At 54.7% G+C, this 27325-nt stretch overlaps 9 protein-coding genes across 9 annotated transcripts; 5 read left to right on the top strand and 4 right to left on the bottom strand.

The window, feature by feature from the left end:
• Nucleotides 1–565: 565 nt before the first annotated feature.
• Nucleotides 566–2274, top strand: CKM354_001197900 (uncharacterized protein; the record flags this gene model as incomplete). Its single annotated transcript, XM_044807488.1, has 2 exons — nt 566–653; nt 752–2274. The coding sequence occupies 2 exons, from the start codon at nt 566–568 to the stop codon at nt 2272–2274; spliced, it is 1611 nt and encodes a 536-aa protein (XP_044663423.1).
• A 2400-nt stretch (nt 2275–4674) lies between these two features.
• CKM354_001197800 (uncharacterized protein) lies at nt 4675–7566 on the top strand (the record flags this gene model as incomplete). The annotated part of the gene is made up of 1 exon (XM_044807487.1): nt 4675–7566. The coding sequence occupies one exon, from the start codon at nt 4675–4677 to the stop codon at nt 7564–7566; it is 2892 nt and encodes a 963-aa protein (XP_044663422.1).
• A 5043-nt stretch (nt 7567–12609) lies between these two features.
• Nucleotides 12610–14085, top strand: CKM354_001197700 (uncharacterized protein; the record flags this gene model as incomplete). The annotated part of the gene is made up of 1 exon (XM_044807486.1): nt 12610–14085. One exon carries the CDS (start codon nt 12610–12612, stop codon nt 14083–14085), a length of 1476 nt encoding a protein of 491 aa, XP_044663421.1.
• Nucleotides 14086–14911: 826 nt separating this feature from the next.
• On the top strand, nt 14912–16036 carry CKM354_001197600 (21S rRNA (uridine2791-2'-O) methyltransferase; the record flags this gene model as incomplete). The annotated part of the gene is made up of 2 exons (XM_044807485.1): nt 14912–15733; nt 15797–16036. The coding sequence occupies 2 exons, from the start codon at nt 14912–14914 to the stop codon at nt 16034–16036; spliced, it is 1062 nt and encodes a 353-aa protein (XP_044663420.1).
• A 1248-nt stretch (nt 16037–17284) lies between these two features.
• Nucleotides 17285–18019, bottom strand: CKM354_001197500 (uncharacterized protein; the record flags this gene model as incomplete). The annotated part of the gene is made up of 1 exon (XM_044807484.1): nt 17285–18019. One exon carries the CDS (start codon nt 18017–18019, stop codon nt 17285–17287), a length of 735 nt encoding a protein of 244 aa, XP_044663419.1.
• A 580-nt stretch (nt 18020–18599) lies between these two features.
• On the bottom strand, nt 18600–19540 carry CKM354_001197400 (uncharacterized protein; the record flags this gene model as incomplete). The annotated part of the gene is made up of 2 exons (XM_044807483.1): nt 18600–19199; nt 19259–19540. The coding sequence occupies 2 exons, from the start codon at nt 19538–19540 to the stop codon at nt 18600–18602; spliced, it is 882 nt and encodes a 293-aa protein (XP_044663418.1).
• A 289-nt stretch (nt 19541–19829) lies between these two features.
• Nucleotides 19830–21534, bottom strand: CKM354_001197300 (uncharacterized protein; the record flags this gene model as incomplete). The annotated part of the gene is made up of 2 exons (XM_044807482.1): nt 19830–21263; nt 21403–21534. The coding sequence occupies 2 exons, from the start codon at nt 21532–21534 to the stop codon at nt 19830–19832; spliced, it is 1566 nt and encodes a 521-aa protein (XP_044663417.1).
• Nucleotides 21535–22655: 1121 nt separating this feature from the next.
• Nucleotides 22656–24071, top strand: CKM354_001197200 (uncharacterized protein; the record flags this gene model as incomplete). Its single annotated transcript, XM_044807481.1, has 3 exons — nt 22656–22690; nt 22864–23551; nt 23613–24071. 3 exons carry the CDS (start codon nt 22656–22658, stop codon nt 24069–24071), a joined length of 1182 nt encoding a protein of 393 aa, XP_044663416.1.
• A 695-nt stretch (nt 24072–24766) lies between these two features.
• On the bottom strand, nt 24767–25737 carry CKM354_001197100 (uncharacterized protein; the record flags this gene model as incomplete). The annotated part of the gene is made up of 2 exons (XM_044807480.1): nt 24767–25114; nt 25183–25737. 2 exons carry the CDS (start codon nt 25735–25737, stop codon nt 24767–24769), a joined length of 903 nt encoding a protein of 300 aa, XP_044663415.1.
• Nucleotides 25738–27325: the final 1588 nt, after the last annotated feature.

The following is a 27325-nucleotide window of genomic DNA, read 5'->3' as shown; positions in this document are numbered from 1 at the left end:
CGGAAGACAGGGTGGCCCAACAGAATGGCCCAGGTTGCCGCGCGAGAGTGGAAGCGCAGCGACAAGGAAGCGTAGATTTTAGCTTGAGAGCTCGCTCCCATGGGGTGTGTGGCACTGCCAAATCCACGCGCCTTTATCTGTCTTTCGTTGGAGCCTTTCTTCAGTCACCACCTCTCGGCGCCCTTATCTCTAGCTTGGCCACAGCGCAGACCCTACAAGCGAGAGTTAGTCGACGATCTGTGGCTCGGCAGGTGGAAGTATCCTTTCCACCCATCCATCATATAGCCAGCGTTGGACCTTCCAGCCGATCCAGAGCTTCTTCTGGCCTGAGCCTCACTTCACACACGCACCCTCAACCTCTTCCTTTGAAACACTTTTGCAGTATTACTGCAATTGGGTTTGACTTTCAGTTTCTTATTGAGACTGAACTTGGGTTGCATCTTATCAGCGGCATTCTCAGCTTACGTGCCTGAACGGGCTCGCATAGCAACCAGGGCTTCGAACGCCGCATCCGACTTCACTTGAATACAACGCACATCGGAGACGACCTCGAACGACACACAACATGTCTGGCGGGTACGCACCCAGCTATAGCTGGATTGGTGCTCCAGCCGAGTTCAATGGCACCAACGAAAACACAGGAGGCGACAGCTGTGAGTAAAGAACTACCTCGGGTTTCGACTTCGCCGCAATGGAGAAGGAGCAATTCGAAGACACAACCTCACAAAGACACACACTGACAACATCACAGCGGTAGAAAATCTGAACCAATGGTTCGCAGCCGGCGACACATCCTACATCATCGTAGCCTCCGCCATGGTCATGGTCATGGTTCCCGGTCTCGGCTTCCTCTACTCAGGCCTCGCACGAAGAAAGTCAGCATTGAGCATGATCTTCGCCTGTCTAGGCTCCTACTCCATCATCACATTCCAATGGTATTTCTGGGGCTACTCCCTCGCCTTCAGCAGCACGGCATCGAATTCCTTCATCGGCGACCTTCACAAATTCGGCCTCAAGAACACACTCGCGGTACCTTCGCAAGGAAGCCCCTTGATTCCCGACCTGCTCTATTCGTTCTATCAGATGCAATTTTGCGCTGTCACGGCGGCAATTATTATGGGTGCTGTGGCTGAGCGTGGAAGGTTGATGCCCGCAATGGTGTTTATCTTCTTCTGGGCAACGATCGTCTACTCTCCTGTGGCATACTGGGTGTGGAACGCGAATGGTTGGGCTTTCAAGTGGGGTGTGCTCGACTACGCTGGTGGCGGTCCTGTCGAGATCGTTTCCGGTATGTCTGCTCTCGCCTACTCGATGGTTCTGGGAAGACGCCAGGAGAAGATGATGCTCAACTTCCGTCCACACAACGTCTCGCTCATCACCCTCGGAACTGTCTTCCTCTGGTTTGGCTGGCTCGGATTCAACGGTGGTTCGTCTTTCGGTGCCAACCTCCGCGCTGTCTACGCTTGCTGGAACTCCAACTTGACTGCCATGTTCGCTGCCATGACTTGGGTTGTCCTCGATTGGCGTCTTGCTCGCAAGTGGTCGATGGTCGGCTGGTGCTCAGGAACCATTTCCGGACTCGTCGCTGCCACCCCAGCATCCGGTTTCCTCCCCCTCTGGGCTTCCGTCGTCCTCGGTGTCGCCACCGGCGTAGTTGCAAACTTCTCAACCAAGATCAAGTACTGGATCCGCATCGACGACTCCATGGATGTGTTCGCTGAGCACGGTGTCGCCGGAATGGTCGGTCTCTTCTTCAACGGCGTCTTCGGCGCAACCTACGTGATCGGTCTCGACGGCGTCAACACCGATCTTTTCCCAGGTGGCTGGATCCACCGCCACTGGCTCCAACTCGGCCAGCAAGTCGCCTACATCGCCGCTGTCACCGCGTACTCGTTCGTCGTCAGCGCCATTATCGCTTACGCCATCAACTTCATCCCTGGCATGAAGCTTCGTGCTTCCGACGAAGCCGAGCTACTCGGTATGGACGACGACCAACTCGGCGAGTTCGCCTACGATTACGTCGAGGTTCGTCGTGACTACCTCGCCTGGACACCAGCCCATGGCGACGTCAACAAGGGTGAAGCCGATGTCCCACAAGGCGAACGCCACGGCATCCAAGGCCACAGCGACATGCTCGAGGGCAAGGACCCCAACGGGAGCGAAGGCAGCAGCCAACAGGGAACAGCACATACTGGCATCGGTGGTGACCGACATGGCATTGCATATGAGGAGATGGAGAAGGCCAAGCGTGAAACGCAAAGCGGTGGCCATTAATTGTTTCTTTTACTTTGGGGTTTAATTTGTATATGGCTTGGGACCTCTTTTGGCTAGAAAAGAGTTTTGAAATTTTTCGAGATACCAGAACAGCACACGCTCAGTCAGATGGTCTGATCACAGTGTCAGCGGCGCTTCACCTCGTCGGCTGTTTGATGATTTACTGTAGGATGTGGATGAGCCAGCAGACATTTATAGCGACGTACGTATTTCTTGTTTATATTAGACCTAGACTTTCGCATTTCAAGGCTCTCGATGTGCATTTCTCCTACTGTAGTCGTGTTCTAGCAGTCGTGATGTCGTGGAGTTGATCTGAGATCCACTTCACATGACCAAGCTTCGACTAGATATGCAATCGTCTTGTTCCTGATGCACTCCAGACCAAGCAAGACAAGATCGCGTGCGCATGACAAGCAAAACAGCAAGACATTGTCAAGCATGTATTGTGGTCCTGTGAGGATCGATCGGTGAATCGGGCCCATCTGCTCGGGTTGCGAGGAGATGCAGTGTAGCGAATGCCATGCGAGATAAGAGCTCTCCATCTCTTGGTCGGACCACCTCGCTTGCCACGCGGTGGCGACGCAACTGCAGGATTCCTTATCTGCCTCTCGTGATGTTGCTGATGAGCCAGTGACAGGCACTCAAGTTACAAAGTCGATCATGCTCGGGCAGAGTGGCGACGTGCATGAGGAGCAATGTCCGCGAAGCAGCCTTGGTGGACGAGTTTTGCTGGTTCGATGTAGCGCGACTGCTTGAGGCTGCCACGAGAGCGTGGTCGGTCTTCTTCGGTGAGTAGGCTACTGGCTAACGAATCACTTGCCTTGAATGAAGACGTTCTCTTTCCTTGTCAACGGCCGACAAGCGGGTTGTGAGATTGGACCCGGAGCCGTACGTGGTATCTGCCTTGCCCGTGCTCGCGTTCGTCCTTAGCCAATATGACCGTTCTTTGACTTACCTCCTCAAGTCTGCTCGTTGCAGCACCGGCGGGCTCTGGATAGGTCCGACTTCACTCTTCACCATGCAAGAGCCAGATGGCTTTGGTCCAGCACAGAGAGACCCGAATCGTGTTCTCACATCGCACCCGGTCACTGCTGTGGTGAATTTATTTCTGCTCATTGCACTGCGCTCGCATTGTACGGCGCGGTAAGTTAGATGTCACGCAGCTGATGTCAAAGTAGCACTCTCGGGAAAACGTATGGTGGGTGGTCAAAAATTCAGCCTTTGCTCAGGTGAGTTGCTATCACCATGCATGCACACTCACCGAACTCTCGATCGGCGGTGTGCAACAGCTATGAGACCGTTGATATGTGTGACAAGCACCGGTCGGGCACATAATGCCATCTAGACCACGGAAGTTCTGGGAGGAGCAACGAGTCCGGGCCGGTCGTCGTATTCGAGCAGATGCCGCGCCAGGCACTCCGCATGTATGTCTGTCCGGAAAGCAGAACATATGGTCACTGCTGGAAGACATCAGTCCGTCACTTGTGTCAGTTCCGTCGGTTTGCGAAGGCCGCTCCATCGCCACAATGGCACGACCTGTACGTGCAGTCCCGACAATCATACTCATACCAATCTCGGCACGCAGTCTAAGGCCGCAGCTGCCAAAGCCTTGACGATGAGGACCCCGTCTGCGGTTTGTCGAATTGAGTCAGGTTGCAGCGAGCGGGAAGTGAGACGGCAGCGCAGTGAAGAGTGCATGCATATGCCGCACGACGATTCGAAACGTGTCGGGGTCGTAGGTTCTGCAGGTCAGCATGTCGTACCACGGCAGGTTGAACACAGTCCATCGCAAGAAATGTAGCCCCAGACGTTGAACGTATAGTCTTGGAGCAGCGATTCGTGGGCAGTAGTCGCCGCGGATTTGACTCGTTTTGCAGCAGGAAGCCGATGTGCCGCTGCACCATTGACAAGTTTAATGAGGTTCAGAAGGCAGGTTCCCTTGGCCTGTCGACTTCACTCGCGCAATGCCTTGTCTTTTCTGGCCAGTGGCCACCACTCGCCGCGCCCAGCGGCGTGGGAGCGCGCTGTGTCAGTGGCCATGCGCAGCACGACACAGGTGCACGGCGCGCGGGGCATGGCTTCCCCCAACGACGGCGGGCATTAGAGGAGCGAGTATAGCAGGACAGCGGTCTCGACTTGCGACGCGCTTGGCCGTCTGCCGGACAACACCCATGCCGTGTGCTGGCGTTTGAGATGCCCCTTTCCTTGCATGTGCTCTGCCGTGTGTTATAGCCAGCGTCCGCCGTGCGCAGTGCGCAGTGGTGCTCCGCGCGTACACGAGCGCTGCCTCCTCCTTCGAGCCCCCAACGGACGCGTGTTTGTGGTATCGCGGTTGGCTGCGCCAGTCGATGAAGGGACGCGAGCAGGGACCGGTGCAGCCGACATTGCGCATAGATTGCGATGAACGACGCGCTTGCTCGGCAGCGCCCACCCCAGCAGAGGTCGCGGTCGTCGACCCGCTCGCTGCGCCCGCCGCGCGACGAGAATGGCGCCGAGCTGGGCTTCAAGGGCATGCGCTATGAGCACTTCAAGACAGGCATCCCGCCGCGCGCGGTGCGCTCCATCAGCGACACGGGCAGCGGAGCGGCGAGTCTGGACACCATGGCAGCAGCAGGCGCGCTCGTGGAGGGTGACGCGCAACACGAGCAGCCCGCATGGCACACAACCGTCCCGCACTCTGCACCTCCTCGAGAGTTCGGTAGTGCACAGCGCCCGCAAACGAGCCCCAATGCCTCGCCGCGTCTGCCACACGACTCCGACACAACTCCCACCGCTCAAATCTCCTCACCGCCGCCCTCCTTCCTCGACGCCGACTTCAAGCGCGACAGCGGAATCGCTCCTTCTCCCGCAGCGCATGCCGTCGTGACCTCCCCGCGTACCCAGCACGAGCGCAGTCCGCCGGGCTCAGTCACGTCCAGTCCGCCTGCACCACCACCGCTCCCGGCCGTTGTCGTTCAGAATGAGACCGTCGATGAGCAATCCGAGCGCAGCAGGTACTCTCTCAGCGCCTACCGCGCACGACGGAAAGCCTCGTCACAAAAGCCTCCCCTAGCCCGGCCCACCACTCCTTTGTCCAAGGTTAGGAAAATGGCGAGTTTCCACGGCCTCGATGCGGCCATCCCCGCCAGTGCCAGTGACGAAATCAGCCTGGAGGATCTGGCGAGCAACAAGGTTGAATTCTCTACGAGAGGCAGTCTGATGTTCGGGGGAAAGAAGATGCAAGAACTCATTGGGGCTCAAGGACAGGACTATCCAAAGGCCGATGACCAGCCAGCAGCGAAGAGCGCGGATGGTGCAGAGCCAGCGCCTCAGACCGACAGCATTGCACCCAGCTTCACACCCAGCTCGCCTCAGAAGCCAGAAGTCGCTGGAAGTCTGCACGAAATGCCCCTGTCGAATGTTGGAGTTGCAAGCACCACACAAGATGTACCTCAAGTGAAAGTCGAGGCTGCAGAGAACAACGCGGAGACACCGCGGAAAAGTGATGAAGCAGGGCCTGTTCCAGAAACTCCGACGCAGCCAAACGAGGGCCCGACAGCAGTCAAAGAGAAAAGAAAAGGGTTGGTTGCCGGGCGTAGGAAACCCAGCATACAAATGCTTCAGGCTGCTATACATGGCGGCAGAGTGCTGTCGGCAGAGGAGATGACCTTCTCCATGAAGGTCAGGAGCATGTATGAACACGGCGATGAACGCGGGGCGAATTGGGGGCTGCCAATGAGTAGCTCCATGAGTTACACGACCTCGGGGAAGGACACTCCAGATACCATGATCCGGGATACGCCCACACCCGAAGTTGTGGTGCACAAGGCGAGATCATACGATCAGGGCAATGATAGCGATCAATGGCCGCTGTCGGACAATCGATTCAGCTACATATCAAAATACTCCAGGACTTCTAACGAACTTGCTGGCGGCATTGAAGATTGGGAGAACATAGATGGATCGTTAGTGGACCGATATGGATTCATTCATCTAAATCGGGGGAACTCTTCTGGTTCGAGCAAATCGGGCCCTGACGGCGGCATGCAACGCGTAGCGACATCCCTGAGGATCAAATCACAATCACGGAGGACGAGAGAGCGGGGGCTTCAGCGAGGCTTGAGTAGTGCTCGCTCGTCACGGTCCCTGCCGCCACCATCTAGAGATTCCGGCACGAGAGGTGGTCCAGGCTCAGTGCATAGTACGTACTCGACATCGTCCAAGAGCAGCAGGAACCCTTTCCGATCTCGAAGTATGCGACTTCTCGCGGAAGCATCAGATATGCTCTCACTACCGCCTGGACTCGCTGATATCGCTGAAGCTGAAGACGCGGGTGCGACTGCATCAGCACAGAAGCAGCGTGAATGGGCACGTGGTGAAAAGTGGCAGAAAATGGCCAAAGCCGTTGTACGACGAAACGAAGGCAAAGGCGGGGGGATGCACTTCGAGTTCGACACTACTGACCCCAAATTGGTGGAAAGAACATGGAAAGGCATCCCCGACAGATGGCGTGCCGCCGCATGGCACAGTTTCCTTTCCGAGTCCGCAAAGCGCAGAGGCAATCGTACCACAGACGAAGAATTGATAGGACAATTCCACAAGCTGCAGGAGATGAGTAGCGCAGATGACGTCCAGATCGACGTCGATGTTCCCAGGACTGTGCAGCTACATATCATGTTTCGACGGAGATACCGAGGTGGACAACGACTGCTCTTCAGGGTGTTGCATGCCATGGCGCTCTACTTCCCAGAAGTCGGGTATGTGCAAGGAATGGCTAGCATAGCGGTCACGCTACTGTGCTATTACGATGAAGAGAATGCTTTTGTGATGATGGTACGCTTGTGGCAGCTTCGAGGACTGGAATCCTTTTTCACGGAAAATTTCAGCGGCCTAATGGCTGCACTGGCTGAGTTCGAGCAAGACTGGCTGTCGCGAGGAGATGTGGCGACCAAACTTACTGACCTGGGAATCACTTCTGTGACCTATGGCACCCGCTGGTATCTCACGCTCTTCAACATGTCTGTGCCCTTTCCCGCGCAACTGCGGATCTGGGACGTCTTCATGCTCCTGGGCGACGCTCCCGTGTCTACGGGAGCCTCTAACGCGTTCGGCGGCGCTGATCTGGACGTGCTCCACGCTACGAGTGCGGCGCTGATCGATGCTACGAGGGAAATCTTGATCGACAGCGACTTTGAGAACGCAATGAAAGTTCTCACATCGTTCGTCCCAATCAAGGATGAAGACATGTTGATGAAGGTTGCTCATATCGAGTACAAAATCCGGAAAAAGAGAGGCAGCACGATCAAGGGGTAGGGCGTCCTGACCAACAGCCACAGCAGAAGCTCATTCCGGATGTGATTGGACCTGACACGGGAACCACCACGATTTGAGCTATACTGGGAAGGAGTGATCTCCTAGCACTTTTCTACAAGTATTTCTTTTGGGCTATCAAGGTTTCACAAAACACAAAAGCATTGGGGGCGGGGCGGAGGGGTTCACGGTGCACGAGGTTTCAGGTGCACGAGAAAGGGAGGAACGACGACGAATTGCACACAAACAGGCGACGAAGACCGACAGTGGGGAGAGGTGGCAGGCTCTCTCCTTTTTTTCCCTTTTGTGTTCTGGCTTTTCTTTTATGAAGATACCCTCGATCGACGTGTGCGCGGCGCAGCAAAGTGATGTAGATATTAGACCTAATGTAGAAATATAGTAATTGCCTCTTTCACTAGGCGGAGGCCATATCCAGATTTAACTCCGTTATGCTTGCATGTTGCTCTGATCATTTGGGAAATAGGGAGATGCCGCCAGTGTCTGTTTTTGGCAGGCGGACATCAGAGTTTTTCATCTCGATCTTCCTTCAAGTGCCCGCGGCGAGGTCCATGGACTTGAAGCTATATCGTGATGGTGTATGGAGAATTGGTTGTGACAAGCGTGATCGGCTGCGCTGGTTTGAAGTCTATGTGCCTCATTCCGCGGAGGCAAATGCAATTCTTGATTCTTGGACACGAAAGTAGTCCCCACGGCAGCAACATCGTAGACGTAGATGGAAGATTCCGAAAAAATCAGTGGAGCTTTGTTTCCCATTTATGCGTGTTGTATGGTGCAGGATATGAGGTAGTTGGATCTGAACTATGTCAACGCTGACTACACAAGAATACAGGTAGCCTGTGGCACAAGTAGACATGGTTTTTTTTCACATGACAAAGAAAAAATGTCCTCGTGCTAGACACAGCACAGCCTAACGATCGCGTTGTAAGAGGTCGTACTGTATTGCATGGTTGAATTAAGTTGCCATAAAGACAAGAGCCGGGAGACCTACCGGGCCGCTGAAAGCAATGGGACAGTAGTGTTGCTATGCTTCTTGTGAAGTACTCTACCTTACACAGTAGTCGCAGGGAAGAAGTGATTTCACGTCGTGAAATGAGGATCAACGGCCTCGCAGAAACTGGTGATGAGGCACCATTGATCGATACTCGTTGTCACAAGGCGACACTTTGTCGGATCGCTGCTTGTTCTGAGGCTGAAGGCTGCTTTGAGAGGGCTGAGCCTTGTGTCAGAGTTATTGTTGCAGCGAAGGCGAGAACTCGGCATCGAGAATGCTGCTTCGGACAGGTTGTAGACCGCAACAGGACGGCGTGAACTGCTGACCACGCTTCCTATCACAACGATCTCTTCATCAATCTTCTCAATGGCTTTTGCTGGCCTTGTCAGGGCTGGCATGGACGACCTCAGCTGCTCGCAAATCCTCAACGATAGGATGGAGATTGTTGGTCTCGCCATGATCGCTCATCATAAAAGGCGCACACCAGTAACGAGGGATATGGTGTTTACGGTCGTTCTTCTGACAGACTTGCCGCAGTTGTGTGGACCGTCCCGAGTCTTACCCGCATCGGACGCCAGGGCCATCAAGAATTTAGCAGGCCTGACTGACAGTGACCCTAGGGCTTCTTCTGTACTTGTGTGTGCGCGCGGCGCCGCGCCTGTGCACAAACAAGAGTAAGGATCTTGTCGCTCAGAAGGCGGAGTTCTCAGCGAGGATTGTTTCAGACCATCCAAAATTGTGCGTATCACCCGGTTCATTCTATCCTGGAAATGTCTTGCGTTTGTCGAAAGAGGTATACGGCGCGACACTTGAGCTTGGCGCTGACCTGGGACACTCAGTCCATTGTACATTTCCGATGTGGTCTTCGGAGAATTTCCCAATCTGTCGACAGGTATTCCGGCTCTGTTCCTCAGCACAACACTAGTGAGGTCAATAATCGGACATGCCAGCATGTCTCATCGCGGCTCATGCCTATCTACTGTAGTCAATTTTGGCTGCCTCCTGTCGGTCAGCGGACAAGAGCAAGGCTATGTGTCAATGCACTGTCGCATGCGCAGGTGAAGTCCGCGCAACGCATAGTGGCCCATTGGGCAGGTCGTGGAAGCCACTCGCATACCTCCCATAGAATGATTGATGCGATGCACCACTGACGTGGTCTGAATTGACCGCTCGAGCAGTGTGAGTCTCGAAGAACCATGGAAGATTGGTTCAGCTTTCGTGGCGGATTTCCAGATTCGCTCAATATCAGTCTTGGCGTAGAATATGCTGCAGGTCAAGACAATAGGGAGGCCTATAAGCACATGTCCCACCGCTCTTTGCAGGCTCACTGCTCAAAGCATCAAGGTAGAATCTTCTGAGAGGGGAGCCACGACAGGACGGGCAAAGTGCAGCTCATCAATGGCTCCCGGAACTACAGCTCTCACAGGCGGGGACCCGATCGTCTCCATGGCGAAATGCCCGACGTGCATGGTGAGTGCCAGTCCGGAGCAAATCTGCGATGCGCACACCGCAGTTAGCCACAAGAAACAAAGGAAGTCCGCCACCGGACGATGCATTGTACGGTAGTAGCAGGAGCACGATCCATGTTGTTCGTCCTGCTGCAGCGCGACAGCGCGGCTCATGTCAGTAGGGTAGAGGATTAGGCGCACGCCTTGCGAGATTGAGTGCATATGTGCCAGCCTATCCTCACCGTTCTCGAACGTCGCCACAGCTGCAGGAAATCTGCTGTGGCTGAGATGGCACAGCCAACCACGATGTTGTGCTTCTCAAGAAGGTTTGCGAGATTCTGGTTGTTGGAAGTAGTGAGGCGTGGAAACCTGATCGCGACCTAGTGGAACTGCCCAATCCGTAGGGGATCGCCTGAGGTTCTTGTCGCGTCGTAGCCTCGTAGGAAGGATGGAATGCAACGTGCGGCACAGCTAGGAGTGGGTGGTCGTTGGTCTCGGCCCTCGAGATTGAAGTGCATACGCCGCCAAATCCCAGGATCGCGTTCGTCTATTGTTCCTCTTCGCTGTCGCCGGCACATTAGGCGAGGGTGGTGAGAAGAGTCGAGTAGTGATGTTCAAGGTGACATCGGCAATTCTTGAACGCCGTCGTTGATCTTGCCTCGACTGAGCACGATCGACGCTTCCAGCACACGAGTTAGCCATGTGCTGGACCCCAGCAAAGCGAAAGCTTGACGATCAGGCAGCTGCAGCCTGCAGCCTGACTGCAGTACGTCTGCTGCTTCCTTCATCCGCTGCGGCACCGAGACTGCTACTCCGTCGCCTCGTCGTGTTCGTCGTCTCTATGGATGCAGGAAATTATGTGGATTCGTCGGACCCTCCAGCACCACTTTGCACCTCTGGCCCGGCGAGAGCGGAGACAGGACCGTTTTCGGAGTGCGCACGCTTGGAACACCGCTGCTTCGCCCGTCTGATTGGCCTGCGACTCTGCTCTTGTGTAGCTGCACGAAACGGCTCGATGGACCTTTTTCAGCGCCACCGTGTTTCAAGAGGCACGGGGATGGCGGTGAATGGCTGCTCAGATTGCGGAGAGCGACCAACAGCGACCCGGAATCGCATCGCTGCTGACCAGATGTGGCTGGAGCACTCGAAACGGTTATCACGACACCCAGTGCCGTGCAGCGAGCCCACGACCCGTCCAGAAGCAGGTGCGTTGCCGGTCGCCGACTGCTGCTGCAGCCTCCTGCCATTCGTGTCAACATGAAACGGCATTGCGGTGGACCTCGCGGGCTCCCGTCGTCAGCAGCGCGCCTGGACGAGGAGCGAGCGGGTCTCATCAATCAGCAGTGGCATGGCCCCTCCTCGCATCGCAAGGTTCCCGGATCGGTCGTGTGCTGTGTCTGAGGATGAGAACCTGGGGGTGAGGGCAGACTCGTGGTGCGCATGCTCGAGCCTTCAAGCCACACGGCTCAACCCAGGTTCGCGCCATGGCTTGGCCACTGATCGGCGGGGCTGGCGGGCAAGTTTGCGCGAGCCTGAGCAGAGGCGCCTCGTTTTGCTGGCAACACCGACAGAAAACGATGGCACGGGCGGGAGGCGCTGCGCAGCACGCAGACCAACCCAGAACGGACGCGGCAGTGCGAAGCTGATGACGGGCACGACCAGGATCGCGCCTAGCCGTTTCACGAAGTGCTAAAGCGACATTGATGCAGCGAAGCTTGTCCCATCTCGCCGTGTTTGGCGTACACGCTGGCCCGCTTCTGGCTGGTGTGAGGGCGTTGCTGCTGGCTATGTGCACCAGGCCGCCCGCTTTGCAATATCGCCCACAGCCCTCCAGGATCGCCCAGCGCACACAATCGATCGTTGCCAGCAGCAGAAGCAGCAAAAAGGACCGACAGGCTCGGGCTCGGGCTGCCTGCAGGGCATGCGAGTTGCAACTGCGCATGGCGTACGTGCCGCCAAACTGAATTTCCCTCTCTCTTACTGGAAACGTCATTGCCGCACTCACTGCTACCCGCGTGGGCGCGCCATCTGCTCGACTCAGCTGATCACATCGATTGACAGGACGTCAGCTGTTGTTGGCTCGGCTCGCATACTTGCGACTTATTCGTGCACTTCCCTAAGGACGACTTTCCCAATCAGTTGCAGCACGCTCCCGGCTGGTACTCTTCTCAGCTCGTGTTCACTTCTGGGGGGCCAGCCCGCCGCGCGCCGTCTCGCCTTCCTTCTCGACCATCTTTACGACTGTCGGATGCGAGTCGCTTGATTCGATCGCCGCTCGCCGCCTTACATTCCCTCGAATCTCCGCGTCACGCTCTCTGCAGACTAGCTCGGATGCACCTATCGCAAACCGCTGGACAGGTCGAACGAATCAACTTTGCGAGCCGTTGATCGACACTCGCCAGCAGGGTCTGACTGAGCTAAGCTGCCATCGATCTGCTCACATTGGGCTCACCTGGGTAGCGATACACGTGGATAAAGGTATGTGCTCGTTCTGCCTCTAATTACCCTTTTGGAAACTTCCTCGCCCACCATCTTCGTCGCTGCCAACGCCTCAATTGAACGCTCGAATGAGCTCCCGTCGCCTCCATGTCACTTACTCTCTCACAGCCGATTACGACCGAGTTCGGCAGCAAATACACTCATGATTTCAACACAAGATTCTCGATTGCTAAGTCGCGTTTCTCCCCCAAGGCCCGGGTTACAGACTCGCCCTCGCCGGTGAGCTTTACGCGGATTGGCGTCGGCCTGGACGAAAAAATGTCGACGCCTCATCATACTCATCGAGGTCTGCCACCTCCTGCGGCAATGGCATTGCCCGAGCCAGCCAGACCTGGGCCCTCAACCGCTTTGAGCTCCCAATTGGGCGCTATACCGGAACCTCCACGGCAATGGGCAGGTCAAGAAGACCAGATGCGCAATTGGCTCGCCGCAAAGGCAGAGGAGGACAAACGAAAGCAGGAAGAGGAGAAGACGAGGCAGGAAACGCTTCGGCTTGAGCAACGAAGAATCGAGTCGGAAATGTTGCGAGAGTCATTACGAGCTGGTGTGCCGCCTGCCATGGTCCCGATGATCTATGCTGGCATAGGAGGTGGGAATCTGTTCAACATCAGCATGGACTGGTTGCAACAATATGCCGGCCAACTGCAAGTCTCGCAGCAGCAACTGCAACAGGCTTCGCCGGACATGCGAAGAGATGGGAGATTGATCGGTCCACCAGCTCCAGGAAACTACCCAGGAGGTCAACAACCTCAGGTCCTCACTGGCCAACCAACGAATGAACCACAACCACCACCAGGTCCATTGCAGACGACCTTCCCCGCGTATCAACCTGCACCTGCACCAGCCAGACAGCAGCAACAGCAGCAGCATGTGTCTGTCCCACGATCAGCAACCCATACCCAACTTCCCAAGCTTACCACGAACGAGATGTACGTTCACCAACCGCCAGCGCCTTCCGTCACCTCCCATCCTCTGCAACAAAGCCAGACGGTCCAGCAGGAACAGGCCACATCGTCGCCTTCCATCTATTTTCACCATTGGGTGCCTCCCCAAGAAGCAAAGTCGAATCAGCAGCCACAGACCCCGGCAAATAAGAACGAACCGAGCTCAGCACACCCAGGATCCAGTCTGCGCGAAGATTACAAGGAGTCACCACGAAAGCGAAAAGCCCCAGGTGAACACCAACCCAACCCTCCGCCCCCCGTCGGCCCACAGTATACGTCGCCATCCTTCTCGACCGCATCGAGCGGATCTCGGCAAGGTGGTCGTGGACATGCCCGCACCCGAAGTAACGCGTCGTGGAGCCGCGAAACCGACAGTAGGCCCGAAAGTTCTTCCAACCGACGAGACGAGCCACCACCGTCGATACCAAAAAGAGACTCTGGCCAGCAAGAAGAGATTGGCAGCAGTCAAGGCGGCGGGGACGAGCCGCCACAGGGTCATGCATCGTATGCAAAGGACGAACCCTCGAGGGCGCCTTCGGCGGCGCCCTCTGTCGCCGCTACGGATCTGTCGCGTTTCCGGGAAGCGCATCCAGCAGAACCGCGACCAGGGTCGAGCTGACATCGGGCGTGCCCAAACGCAAATGCCCTTGCCCAAGCCCAGAGGCGACTTGTCAATTCTATTCTGGCGGCTTGTCCGTGATGAGCAATTCCGATACCTACAGTGTACGGTCCAAATATATTCGGCATCATACTTTTTGCATTCTGAGGTTATAAACGAGGTGGCGAAGCAGTCAGGATGACTTCGGATTCGAGATTCGAGTCGCTTTGCCTTTTCGCATGCACATATTTGTCTGCATACTTTTAGGATCTTCCAGGTCAGATACCCCTACGCTTTGGTCGATGCCAAGTCGGCTTGCGTGATTGTCGTGTCGTTGCTGCGTTCAAGCGCTTCTTTTTATGGCGCGAGGGATCACTTTACTCAGGTAGTCAGCAGACGTCGCGGGGCGGCGCAGATTGAGGAAACTCGTCGACTGCTGGCGTTCCTCTCGGTAGAAATTGGCTATGTAGACGCCATGAGGAGGCAACAAAGACATCTGAATTCAATCTTGATGACACGGAGTCTTTATCTCTGCGCACATGGGTCCAAACTTACGTCTAGATGAGCAGATTGTGACGACGTGATGATGATGTGAAGTCGCAGGAGGAGAAGGAGGTGCGATCGTCGACGGATTTTGTTGCCTCCGCTGTGGCTTCCGCCCGTTGCGCATATACACATGTAACTCCGCTGCCCATTGGCGGTGTCTTAGATCCGCTCTCCCCAATATCGCTTGGCGCGGACCTGGATCCCAGACGTGCCTCGGCGAGCATGCGAACCAACGAATCGAGCTTGCTTTGACACTTTTGCGTGAGGGAAAACCCCGCTGTTGGCCAAAGGTCGGTTGGTGATGCTTGTGCGGACAGTCGGAGGACTGTATGCAAGCGTCTGGAAGGGAGCAACGAGATGCGGCAGAACCGGCCTGCTGAGATGGACGACGACTGCTGGACAATGGCCTGCCAGCAAAGGGAACAACGCTGAGCAACAAGGGCAAACACAACTTGGACACGCTCGACTTGCATCGAGCTCCTCATCGACGCGATGGAAAAGCCGCCAGGGAAGAGATGCATACGCGCGAGAGGCCAAAGTCGCAGGCTTGAAGTCTCGCGCAGCATTCAAGCTCCTGGAGATCAATGAGAAGTACAGAATCTTCCGCAAAGGAGATACGGTCGTTGATCTGGGCTTCGCACCAGGCAGTTGGAGCCAGGTGGCTGTCAACAGGACGAGCCCAGGAGGAAGAGTTGTTGGAATAGACATCATACCCGCGCAACCTCCTCGAGGCGCAAACGCACTACAAGGCAACTTCCTCAGTGCTGAAATTCGCGAAGAAGTCCGCAAGTTCGTCAGCGATCCCAGTCGAGGCCGGGTCAGGAGCAGGACGATTGTTGAAGATGAGGTCACAGAAGAGGATCTACAAGAAGGGAATCGTGGGCTTGTGGAGCTGGAGAGACATGCCGCGCTGGAAGAGAAGAAGTTGAAACAAATACCGAAAGATGATATGAGCCAGAAGGAGCTGGATCTTACAGAAGGACGAGTGGTCAATGTGGTGTTGAGTGACATGTCAGAACCCTGGCCTTTAGTGACCTCTTCATGGATTCGGAGCGTGTCTAATCCGTATCTCAGGCTCATGAACACCAGCGGGATCGCAGCTCGAGATCACGGCGGCAGTATGGTAAGCCCACAACCCTCAGACCTTGCGCGAGGTATCAACAACGACTGACTTATCCATCAAAAGGACCTCTGCATGGCAGCCCTAACATTCTGCTTCGACACCCTGGCAACAGGCGGAAACTTCATCTGCAAATTCTACACCGGATCCGAAGACCAAGCCATGGAACTCCGACTCAAAAAGCTCTTCGAAAAAGTCCACCGCATCAAACCCGACTCGACTCGCAAAGAGAGCAAAGAAGCCTATTTCGTGGGCTTACGCCGCAAAGCCACTGCGAAGCGAGAAGAAGTTCTCGAAGAAGGCTGAACCGCTACCGCACCCTCGAACGCCTCATCAAGACCCTAGAACTATAGTCCCCTCCTCGCTACCAACAACCGTGAACAAATACGACAGCAGGCTGAAGCGATGGAAGTACGAGTTTCCCCGGCTTGGTATCAACTATCGCTGCAAGCCATCGTATGAGGCTTTCTCTATAGGCGAGGTAATCCTCCTTCGCTTCGCTTCGACGCAGACGAAGTATCATCATCACCAACTCTCGCGCGAATCGACCGGCAAATACGGTAGAATGTCCATCTATCATACTTCCGAATGTGCATACAGTATCTTTCTGCAACGGACGCCTTCGCGCGCCACTGATGTCAAAGTGGCTGCCCGGCGTGGAAGGCCTTACCGCAAAGGAAGATACTACACTTTCCCAAAGAAGAGTAAAAGACAGTCGGTCAAGACCAGATCGGAACAACGTGAGATGGCATCATCGCTCAAAAAGCACATGGCGTCTGCGTGGCAGAAAGTGAAAAGTAACATTTCCCATATCGATCGTGGCTTGGCGTGGAACTACTGAAATTAACGCCACGTCCGAATTCAAATGGTTTTCCCACCGCTCATGACTCCGGATCATCGACGGCACAGGGTCCTGCAGATCTTCACGTGGCGTCGCTGGAATAGACGCGATGGTTTCGAGCGATCCCTTCAATGAACCTACACATCCAAATCCGATCAGCGTCTGGACTTGGACAGAACGGGAAGCCTTTGTAACACCCTCCGGGCTTGGCTACAGCCTCAATATTGAACCCTTCGCTACACATTGAACTTCACTTCGACCTCGCTTACAGCGTTTGATGGAGGACAAGCGTGAAACAGACAGATCTGTTGAATGCAGTATCGACTGAGCCTAGATTGATGAGAAGCGACCTGGAGATCTTTTCAGAGATAGTAATACCCCCTGACCATCTCTTTCACGACCAAAGAATGTTCTGCTTGGAGAATGATTGCGCGCAGGCTCAAGCTCTCACTCCATCTTCTTCTTCACATCTCCCTTCCCGGCGATTGAGTACTTCGCAACCCTCGCCTGCAACTCCTCGACCGTTCAGTTCAGGCGGAATCGAATGTCAGCATCTCGTCGAAATTGAAGTCATTCACTCCGGCTCCTCCACTTTCAAGCGCCAAGCATCTCGCCTCAAGCGCCATGATCTCTGCATCTTTCTCCATAAGCTCTGCATCTTTTTCCTCAAGCTGCATCCGATGACCTTGCACGAGCTTGTCCACAATCGCTTCCTAAGCATCTTTCAGGTCCGTAAGTAGGGTTCCCCAGTGGCCATCTGGTAGAGTAGGAGGCAATCGAAGCTCGGGACGGATATCTTCGTCCAATACCTCGCTGCGACACTTTGTGATAGCCTCTACTTGTTTCATGTAAAGATCGCGGAGAGCTGCCTTGAGTTGCAAATGAAACTTGCGCCAAATTGAGACAACCTGGTCGCTTCGCTGGGCAGGCTGCTCGACCTCAGCTGGCGAACTGTCTAGCCGTTGGACCGCTTTCATAATCATCTCGTTCTGGTTGACCAACTGGTTGTTCTGCTCGACAATACGGGAGGTGTTATCCAGAATTTGGCCGTCATCTTGATTTTCAAGCCTGGCACACTTGGTCTCCAACTCTTGCTTTGCCTCTTTGAAAAGCCTTATCATTGCTTTCTGTTCGCCCATGGTCTGTGAGTCTTGTCTGGCTTGCTCGAGCCACCGCTTCCTCGTTTGGTCGAGTTCTGTTTCGAATTTCTTCGTCGCCTGGTCGAGTTGTGTTTCGAGCTCTAAGATCCGAAGTGTTTGGTTGTGCTCATATTGAGCTTGCATCGGTTGTGCTTGGAGTTGTCCAAGTTGTCCTTGCATCGGTTGTGCTTGATTCTGTTGATCTTGACGTTGAGGTAGAGATTGTCCCTGGAACAGCCCGTATTGCCCTCCGTTGCCTCGTGCTGCATTTTGCGACGCCACCCAGTCCTGCTGCGGCTGTCGGTTCATGGCGTGGGCTGTGAGAAACTAGTGATGGCTGAGATGGTGTTCTGCGATATTGATGATTGCTTACAAGCAGTACTCGCGATGAGAAGGAAGAAACAGTGTCAGCTCGGACCCCGGGCACACCTGCACCATGGGAACCACTCTCAGACGCAACTACCTTCACTTTCTGCTGCTCCAGACTAAATGCTCTTGCGTAATGGTCAACGCTCTTGCCTCGCGTTCTAGGTCGATATTTCTCCTTTGATCGATCTTGCTGATTGAACGCTTCTTTGTTAATGAATTTACCAACATGTTGCAGAGGACGTGAGCTCGATGGCTGGAATGTGACAGCATTTCATCGTGGTTGTGATCTCAATGTGTCGCAGCGTGCGTGAGCCATCGTGCACGGTTTATGTCCAGCAAGCATGCTTCTCGATCCATGGTCGACGAACATTCGACGCAACCCGACAACCGATTCGCCAACGACAACAAATCCTCAGGGCTGCAAGCGCATTCTACGATTGTGCTCTCACGCCGGCCTTGAACAGCGCCATCATTTGTGTCCTGCCATGCTTCAGACCTCAAGTCATCGCCCCCTGAGAGCTCAAATCAAACCAATGTTCCTCATGTTGATTTCGATCTGAGCAGTTTGCTGCAAACGTCGACGCTGCTCTGGCGTCATATTCTGCTGCAACTCATATGCCCGTATCCTAGCGTACCGATACTCCCGATGTCTCTCCAGCTCCCGAGCGTACTCGACCGAGATATCATCTCCACTGATGTCGCGCCTGACTGGCAGACGAAAGCCTATGGGGCTCAGTGCGCGAATGCCGTCCACCGAGTTGGATCCACCGTTCGTTGCTGACAGAGAATGGTTTCTGATGATCCGCTCGAGTGCCCGGCGTTGACTGCGTACTTGACGCTCGGTAAGGTGGAGGCCATTCGCAGCCAGTGTACGTTGCAGCTCCTGGACATCTGGCTCGTCTCCTTGGCCGAGCATCGTGACCACAGAGGTCGTTGACTCATTCTGCTGTGTTGTGGGCCTTGCCTCAACCGGACGAGAATAGCGCCTGTCTTGTGTACGTGCCGCGCGTTCCACATCGTCCGTCCAGTACCGCATCGCTTCTCTGGGCTGGGGTTGCGAAGCTCTCTGAGCCATGCGCCGGCGACGTCGATTCCGACGAATGTGAGGCGAAGGGTCGAGCTACCAGATCTGTCAGTGCCTATTATCTTCGCTCTGATGATGGAGTATCCGAGACCTACGTTCAATCTGCCGTCCAGGCACCCCGCACCGCACAGGAAATAAAGGAGAAGCGTGCTGACAGCACAGTACACGAGGAGCACGCAAGCCGCTACGAACATCCAGTCGTCCTTAGGACGAAAGCCCGGCGATGTATCAGCGCTGGACACTTGTAATTCTGGTGCCGGCATAGTGCTAGTCGGAATCTGCGGTGTTGGGTGAGGAAATGACATTGTTGCGTTGGTGGTCGCGGTGTTGGTTGGCCATGAAGTGAGTGGAATGGGCGTCAAGTACATGTTCGACATGGTGCCTCGCCGTTCACCGGTGGCGGTGTGCCCAATGGCTTGAAGTGATGGCACGCGTTGTGGCGATGAGGCAAACGGTGGGAGCTGCTGCAGCGGGTCGTTACCGCTAGAGTTCCTGCAGGGAAGCGCGGGTGAATGTGAAGGCAGGAAGGAGCAAACAATAAATCAATAAATGTGCGAACCATCTCGCTAGAACTCCGTGCTCGAACCCATTATTCGTGCTCATATGCATATCTTCGCAGATGCTCGTCGTCCACGGCGTGAATCCCTAGGGAGAGACACGGACAGATCACGACGATTCTGTCCATGGCAGAGAGAATGTGCCGACCCAGTCTTCGACCTCGCGCCTGAGCTCCAAGATCTCGACGACCTCCTCGCCATCCTTCACGTACTCCTTGAATGCGTTGACGCTGCCTGGGTTCTTACGCCCGCTCTTCTCCGCAGCTTCTTTGGCCTTGGCATCTACCCTCTTCGTAATGTTGACAGCACGGTGCACGATGTCCGCAACTCGCTTAAAATCAGCAGCCTGGAAACCACGAGTTGTCATTGCTGGAGTACCCATGCGGAGACCTCCGGGCTTCAGTGCGCTCTTGTCGCCTGGCACTGTGTTCTTGTTTGCAGCGCATCCAACAAGCTCCAGAATACGCTCCACTCGTGCTCCATCAATGGCCTTGTCCTTGAGATCGACCAGGACCAAATGGTTATCGGTGCCACCGGAGACAATGTTGTAGCCCAAGCCACCAGATTCCTTGTCGCTGCCCAGGCGGCTCGCGAGAGCTTGAGCGTTCTCAAGCACCTGCCGTTGATAGTCCTTGAACTCTGGCTGCTGTGCTTGATGCAGAGCGACCGCGAGAGCCGTAATAGTGTGATTGTGTGGTCCACCTTGATGTCCCGGGAACACTGAAGCATTGATGGGGTTCTCGAGGTCATACAGCAGCTCTTTACCCTTCTTGTCCACACTTCGCACACCCTTTCGGAAGAAGATCATTGCTCCTCGAGGCCCTCTCAAACTCTTGTGCGTTGTGGTGGTAACAATGTCGGCGAAGTCAAATGGCGAAGGTACCACTCCTGCGGCAACCAGACCTGAAATGTGTGCCATATCTGCCAGCAAGTATGCGCCCACCTTGTCCGCAATCTTCCTGAATCTGTCGTAGTCGATCAACCTGCTATACGCGCTCGTACCCGCAATAATGATCTTCGGTCGGTACAGCAATGCCTGCTCTTCAAGCTTGTCATAATCGATCAAGCCGGTGCTCTCGTCAAGTCGGTAGGGGAAGGTCTCAAAGTATTTGGAGATCATCGAGATCTTCTTGTTGGGTATTTGGTAGCCGTGAGAGAGATGACCGCCGTGTGGGAGGTCGAGACCCATGATACGATCGTGGGTGTTGAGGAGCGCTGAATAGGCGTAGAGGTTGGCGGGCGAGCCAGAAAGAGGCTGCACATTCACACCCCATTTGTCGTTCTCCAAACGGAATGTTTCAAGAGCTCTGTTCTGGCACAGGATTTCTGCCTCGTCGATGAATTCGTTTCCACCATAGTATCGTGCTCCTGGGTATCCCTCCGAATACTTATTTTGCATAACACTTCCTAGCGCATCCAACACAGCCTGGCTCGTGAAGTTCTCTGAGGGGATCAGGTTGATGAAGTGCTTCTGCCGCCTCTTTTCTTTGCGAATAATCTCAAACACCGTCGAATCGGCCTCCTCGAGGTTTGCGGACAGCAGCTATACGATTTGTTAGTCACGTTTGATGATCGGCAGGGCGCTGTATGCCTGCGAGAGAAGGAATGGCCGGGCATCTTCCACTCGAATCTGCCTCTAGACTCCGAACCAGCAGGTGAAGATTATTCGGCATGTTGCATACCTTTTGCTGTCCCTCTGTGGACAATGCCCGCCACGCTGGCGCGTTTGCGAATGACTGTGTCGCTGCAGGACGCTTGCATGCGCGGCATAGTATGCTACTAGAGGACCTGGCGGTCGTCCGAATGGAGGCCATGGCGGAGGTAAATGACCTAGGGAAGCTGCATAGAGCAAACGCGATCGATGTGTGGTATGCAGGCGAAGTCGAGCTCTTTCACATTCAAGAAAGCGGCTATTGCGGGGAGCTATAACAAGGGTACAGGCGGCTCACCACACGCGAAGGATACAAGATTTCACTTGTGACGAACGATTGGGTAAAAGTATTGACCTCGCTGCAGCTCCAAGAGGCACTGTTGGAGATGTCTTGGGGATTGATTTGCCTCGTAGAGGATTTGTCGATTGCAGAGATGAGTCGGGCGTGCTATGGCCCAAAACAGCATGTGAAACCCCAATCAGCGTGCAACGAGTGTCTATCTTCCTCCGTGACAGCCGTCCAATGCATTCCCGTTCAGCTCGGTGTATAAAGACAAGTTGGAGCGTTCTAGAGAGGTGCATGGGCTGCATGCGTTCTTCAATGCAAGCAGGCGAGTCTGTCGGCAGAATGCTCCGAGCTGCGATGAAATATCTGTCCGCGATGTCGGGCACTTTCGCAGCGTGCATGTCTCACCAGGCAGAACGGGGTAGCCGTATCACCTGCAGGAACAGCCATCGCTGGTTGTTCGCCGACAGAGCAGAGTCCGCGACAGCACGTGTTTGGCGGGCAGAGGGTCTCGCAGCCATTGCCGAGAAGGCAGCTTCTCGTTGAGAGCAGGCTGGAGAATGACACCATTTCACCCAAGCACGCCAGCCACGGGCAAAGAAGTGGTGGAAATTTGGAGGAGGCCGCGAAGGAGGCCGCTCGGTCGCCGGCCGCCCAGTGCAGGAGGCGCAAGTCACATCGCACAGCGTCGACGCGGCGAGTGCGAGGCTCGGTGCAGGCCATCGGTGAGTTTGGTGCGCAGTCCGTGGGCCGACATCTTTGTGCGCGCGTGGTCATATTGTTCTCGACATCCAGCTGCTTTGCGCGAAAACACGACTTCAGGAAGTGCTCGCTCTCAACCCTTGCCCCACGCATCCCCGCTAGGAACGGCAATTAGGCCAGCTGCAAAGACAATTTGTTGCTTCCACCTCGCCCTCCCCTCCAACCTCTCTTTCTCGACATTGGTCTGCTCTTGACATTCCTACACCTCACAAACACCCCAATACACAGTCGTCGAAATGGCAACCAACGGAACCGCGCCTCACGCTGGCCCGTAAGTCCCCGCGAGAGAAATTCTGCTCAGTTCTGCTCAGCATATCTGCACCTGCTGCACCTCAACCTGCAACCACATGTCAGCATCCACTCGCGACGGTGCCGGAGTGTCTTAGCAGAGCTCACCAAGGCAAATTGAGCAAAGAGCTGCGAACAACGCTGACATGATCTCAGAAAGGGCACCTTCCTCTTCACATCCGAGTCCGTCGGCCGTGGTCACCCAGACAAGATCGCTGATCAAGTCTCCGATGCCGTGCTCGATGCCTGCTTGGCCGAGGACCCCGCGTCCAAGGTAGCTTGCGAGACTGCCACCAAGACCGGTATGGTCATGGTCTTTGGCGAGATCACCACCAAGACCCGCCTCGACTACCAAAAGGTCATCCGCGAGGCCATCAAGGACATTGGCTACGATGACTCCGCCAAGGGTTTCGACTACAAGACTTGCAACGTGCTCGTTGCCATTGAAGAGCAGAGTCCCGATATCGCACAAGGTCTCCACTATGAGGAGGTCCTCGAGAAGCTCGGTGCTGGTGACCAGGGTATCATGTTCGGTTATGCCACCGACGAGACACCTGAGCTGCTGCCATTGACCATTCTCCTCGCACATAAGCTCAACTCCCGCATGGAGGAGGCCCGCAAGAGCGGCGAGCTGCCATGGCTCAGGCCTGACACCAAGACTCAAGTCACTGTTGAGTATGAGCACGACAACGGAGCTGTCGTTCCAAAGCGTGTCGACACTGTCGTCGTCTCTGCTCAGCACGCCGAGACCATCAGCACTGAGGAGCTCCGCAAGGAGATCCTCGAGAAGGTGATCAAGGTCGCTATCCCATCAAACCTTTTGGATGAGAAGACCGTCTACCACGTAAGTATTGGATTTATGGCGTCAGCTGCAAATTTTGGAAGCGAAAGCTAATCGTTTTTAGATTCAACCTTCCGGACTCTTCATCATCGGTGGTCCACAGGGTGACGCCGGTCTTACCGGTCGTAAGATCATTGTCGACACCTACGGTGGCTGGGGTGCTCACGGAGGTGGTGCTTTCTCTGGCAAGGATTACAGCAAGGTCGACCGATCTGCTGCCTACCTCGCACGATGGGTTGCCAAGTCCATTGTCAAGGCTGGTCTCGCTCGCCGTGCCCTCGTCCAGTTCTCGTATGCCATTGGTGTCGCCGAGCCTCTCTCCATCTTCGTCGAGACCTACGGTACCTCCACCAAGACCTCCGATGAGCTCGTCGAGATCGTTAGGAACAACTTCGACATGCGTCCTGGTGTCATTGTCCAGGAGCTCGACCTTGCGAAGCCAATCTACCGTGAGACGGCCAAGAACGGTCACTTCACCAACCAGAACTTCTCTTGGGAGAAGCCAAAGGCTCTCAAGTTCTAAGCAGCAGCAGCAGAATTTGCGAACTGAACATAAAGTATGCACCCTCGTGGGGCAGCTTGCATAACATTCGGGCCCGAGGTTAACAACTTTGAGGCTCGGACAGAGACGGCGTTTTTGGCGGAAAACATATGGCGGGATTTATGTGTTACAATAGAGCAAAAAGTTTCACGGAGAGCGATGATACCCACAAGCCCTGCTCAGGCGATGGACGTTTTGACATTCAACATAGACCGACGGGCAGGCAGATGGCATCTGAGATTAGCGTAGGCGTTCAGGAGATGACTTCAACTACATCTCGAGGAGCGCGACACTATCAACAACGCGCTCGATAGGAACGAAATGGATTGCAATTTTGCAAAGCCATAAATTTTGTGTCTTCCTTTACTTTCCAGTTGCATTGTACTTTACTGAAGACGGTTGTGGTATTGACTTTTTATAGTATTGATCTCTACAGATTCCAAGGGATGCCCTGCACATACTCGCAAACTAATGTTACAATGCACACAGCTCCTGTCGATTTGCCGGAAAACATCCTAACATGAAAACAGCAGATTCTCCACGCTCGCAAACGCTCAAAATCATGCCCGTCGCTATTCATACTCATTCCCATAACCACTGGAACAAAGCGCAGCAAAAATACGCAAGAACGCCATCAAATCAATTCCTCCGATTCCCACAAATATCATCCCGAGCACCTACTTCTCAACCCTCAACCCTTCTACAACTTCCTCCATCACTTTTGCCAACTCATCCGGCACGCTCGCAAAAGGCACGTGATCAGCTCCGATTTCTCTGACTTTCGTATCCGGTCGGAAACGTTTCAATCGATCGATGTAGAAGTCTTGTTCTGTTGGGACCATGGCTTGATCTTTGAGACAGCGGATGTAAGTGCAAGGAAAAGATTTCCAGAGGTCGTGTTTGGTGGGTGTCATGAAAGATGAGGAGGCTTGAGGGACGATGTGGGAGACGAGGGAGGGGGTTAGGGTTGGTGGACAGGTGTTGTAGAGGGTTGGGATGGGGTTGAGGACGTGGCTGAGGGGGCCCTAGAAAAGAAAAAGATGTCAGCTGGGGGTTCAGGTTTGATGGAGGAGGAGGTGGTGGAGATGCTTACATCGATTTTCACCCACGATGCCCTCCCACCCATCTTTGACGTGACAAGACTTTGACCCGCTTCGGTTACGAAGGCGGATACGAAGACTATCCCGAGCAGTTTTCCTGTCTTGCCGGATTGGGCGAGAGGTAGGTCTGCCAGAGCTTCGCAGCCTGGGATGGCACCGTAGCTGTGGCAGACGAGTAAGACATCTCGGCCTTCGAGGAGTTCGGTGGCGATCGTGTTGTGGAGAAGCTTGACGTCTGCATCGAAGCAATTTTCGGGAGGAGATGGGCCTGAGCTCGATTGCTGTGGAATAAGAACTCTGTCGATTTTGGTGTGCTTTCGAACTGCTTCGGCGAAGGTTTGATAATGCCATGATGTGTGGAATGCGCCGTGAGCGACCACTATGCTTGTTTTGTTTGTGTTGTGCTTGACTGAGTCGCGTGAAGGCGATGGGCTAGGTGATCGAATCTTGGAGCGTGGATCAATGGGGATTGCGGTCTCTTCCCATGCTTCAGTAGGACGTGATGCGAAGCAGTTGCACTTGCGTAGGAGGGCTTTGATCTTCTCCATCGTTTGTGGTGAGTTCTGGGATCGACAGTGCGTGCTGACTGATCAGGTTTCTCGCACGGACGGCAGAGACTTGGGGCACGACTTTTGTTGTGCTTTCTGCGTTTCACGCCTGCAACGTGATGTTGGAGGGACTGCTGATGAGGTGAAGTCTTTGGTGCTGCCCTGGCGGATGAAGTGGTGTCGTCTCATCAAGTGGCTTGCTCAATTTGTACGCGTTTCGCGTGATCCTTCGCTATTGACACACGTGGATGCTGTGCCCCTCAATAATCGACGCAGCCGTTGCTCGTGCGTTCACGCCACGCGTGTCCTTCAGGAAGTTCAGGTTGGTCACGATCCTTCCTGCTCTCGAAAGAATGGTCGCGATCCCGCTTGCATTTAGGTGTGATGGTTTAAGTTTGATACCATCCCTGTTTTGGCAGTAGCTCAGGAAGTAGTAAGCTTTGGTATGCAGCAAGTAGGGGTAGCTGGGCTGCTTGCCTTTCTCGTTAGCAGACGTCTGCTTTCATTTTATGCTCGGATCTCAGCGGACAGACGGAAGTCGTAGACGACACCGTACTGCAACAGCGGCAAGCACGATGCTCGACCATGTGGAAGCGAAGGATCTGAACAAATCACTCCAAGTGAGGCGTAAATTGGGAAAGCCTTGTGCAATTTTCGTGCCTAATGAGCTTGTGAGTTTTGGTAAGGCTGAGCAATTTGGGTAATCTTCTGTTGCCCTTGAATGGCAGCGGTCAGCGTCTTCGGGGTGCGTGTGATACCAATGGAGGGGCAGCTCCTCGTTTGGAATTTCCAGAAGCGCCCGCGGCCGCAATAGTGAAACACCATGCCATCGTTTGTGCGCTGTTGCACAAGGTAACGCAAGCCCGATCAAACATGCAAGTAATATGGAGATCCGCGGGGCTGCAAAGATGACTGATCGCATGAAGGGTGCCAACAAGGCGGACTAGCTCTCGTCACAAGCAATGATTCGTCTCTGTAAGGCAAAAAGGTAGCTAGCCAGGCGGCGGTCTCTCGTGGGGCTTGCAGAGTCGCAGTTGTCTCTACGCAAGCCGTCTTCAAGCTTGCAGGTGGAAGATCGCAAAGGCTTGGCTCCGGGTCCGAAACGTCAAACAAACCCATTGAGGGCAGAATGTACACAGCGGAATGCGTCGCACCATGGCAGAAGCGAGATAGGCAATTGACAGATGCAGTAACTCGTTCACATGTCAATTGCACGATCAAGCTATTTCACGATTGCTCATGATCGTTATGCTGTAGCACAGCTGCAGGGGTCCGGGTACCTGGTATTCACTGCATGGGCACGTCAGCGTCATCGTCGTCCGAAATTCGCTGCTGGTGGGAAGAGAGAGCTCTGGTTGTCTTCGCAGATCGCAAGCAGCTGATGGAATGTGCGAAAGTGGCTACGAGCATGTCGCCTAGTACGATGGCCAGCAAAATGGAGGGGGCTCAATCAGTGTCGCTTGTCAGAGAGGGCTCCAGAGGCTGCATGAAACTCCCGATTTTGCTGTGTCAAGCTTGCTTCTCGTATCAGGGCCGGTTTGCGCGCAGCTCATGCGTAGACACGCCTCGACGCGGTCCGAGCATGCCG

The sequence above is a fragment of the Cercospora kikuchii genome, assembly GCF_019650295.1.
Source record: "Cercospora kikuchii DNA, contig_00008, whole genome shotgun sequence".
Classification (NCBI taxonomy): Eukaryota; Fungi; Ascomycota; class Dothideomycetes; order Mycosphaerellales; family Mycosphaerellaceae; genus Cercospora; species Cercospora kikuchii.
The sequence above is the reverse complement of the archived record's forward strand: the minus strand, read 5'-3'. Positions and strand labels throughout refer to the sequence as shown.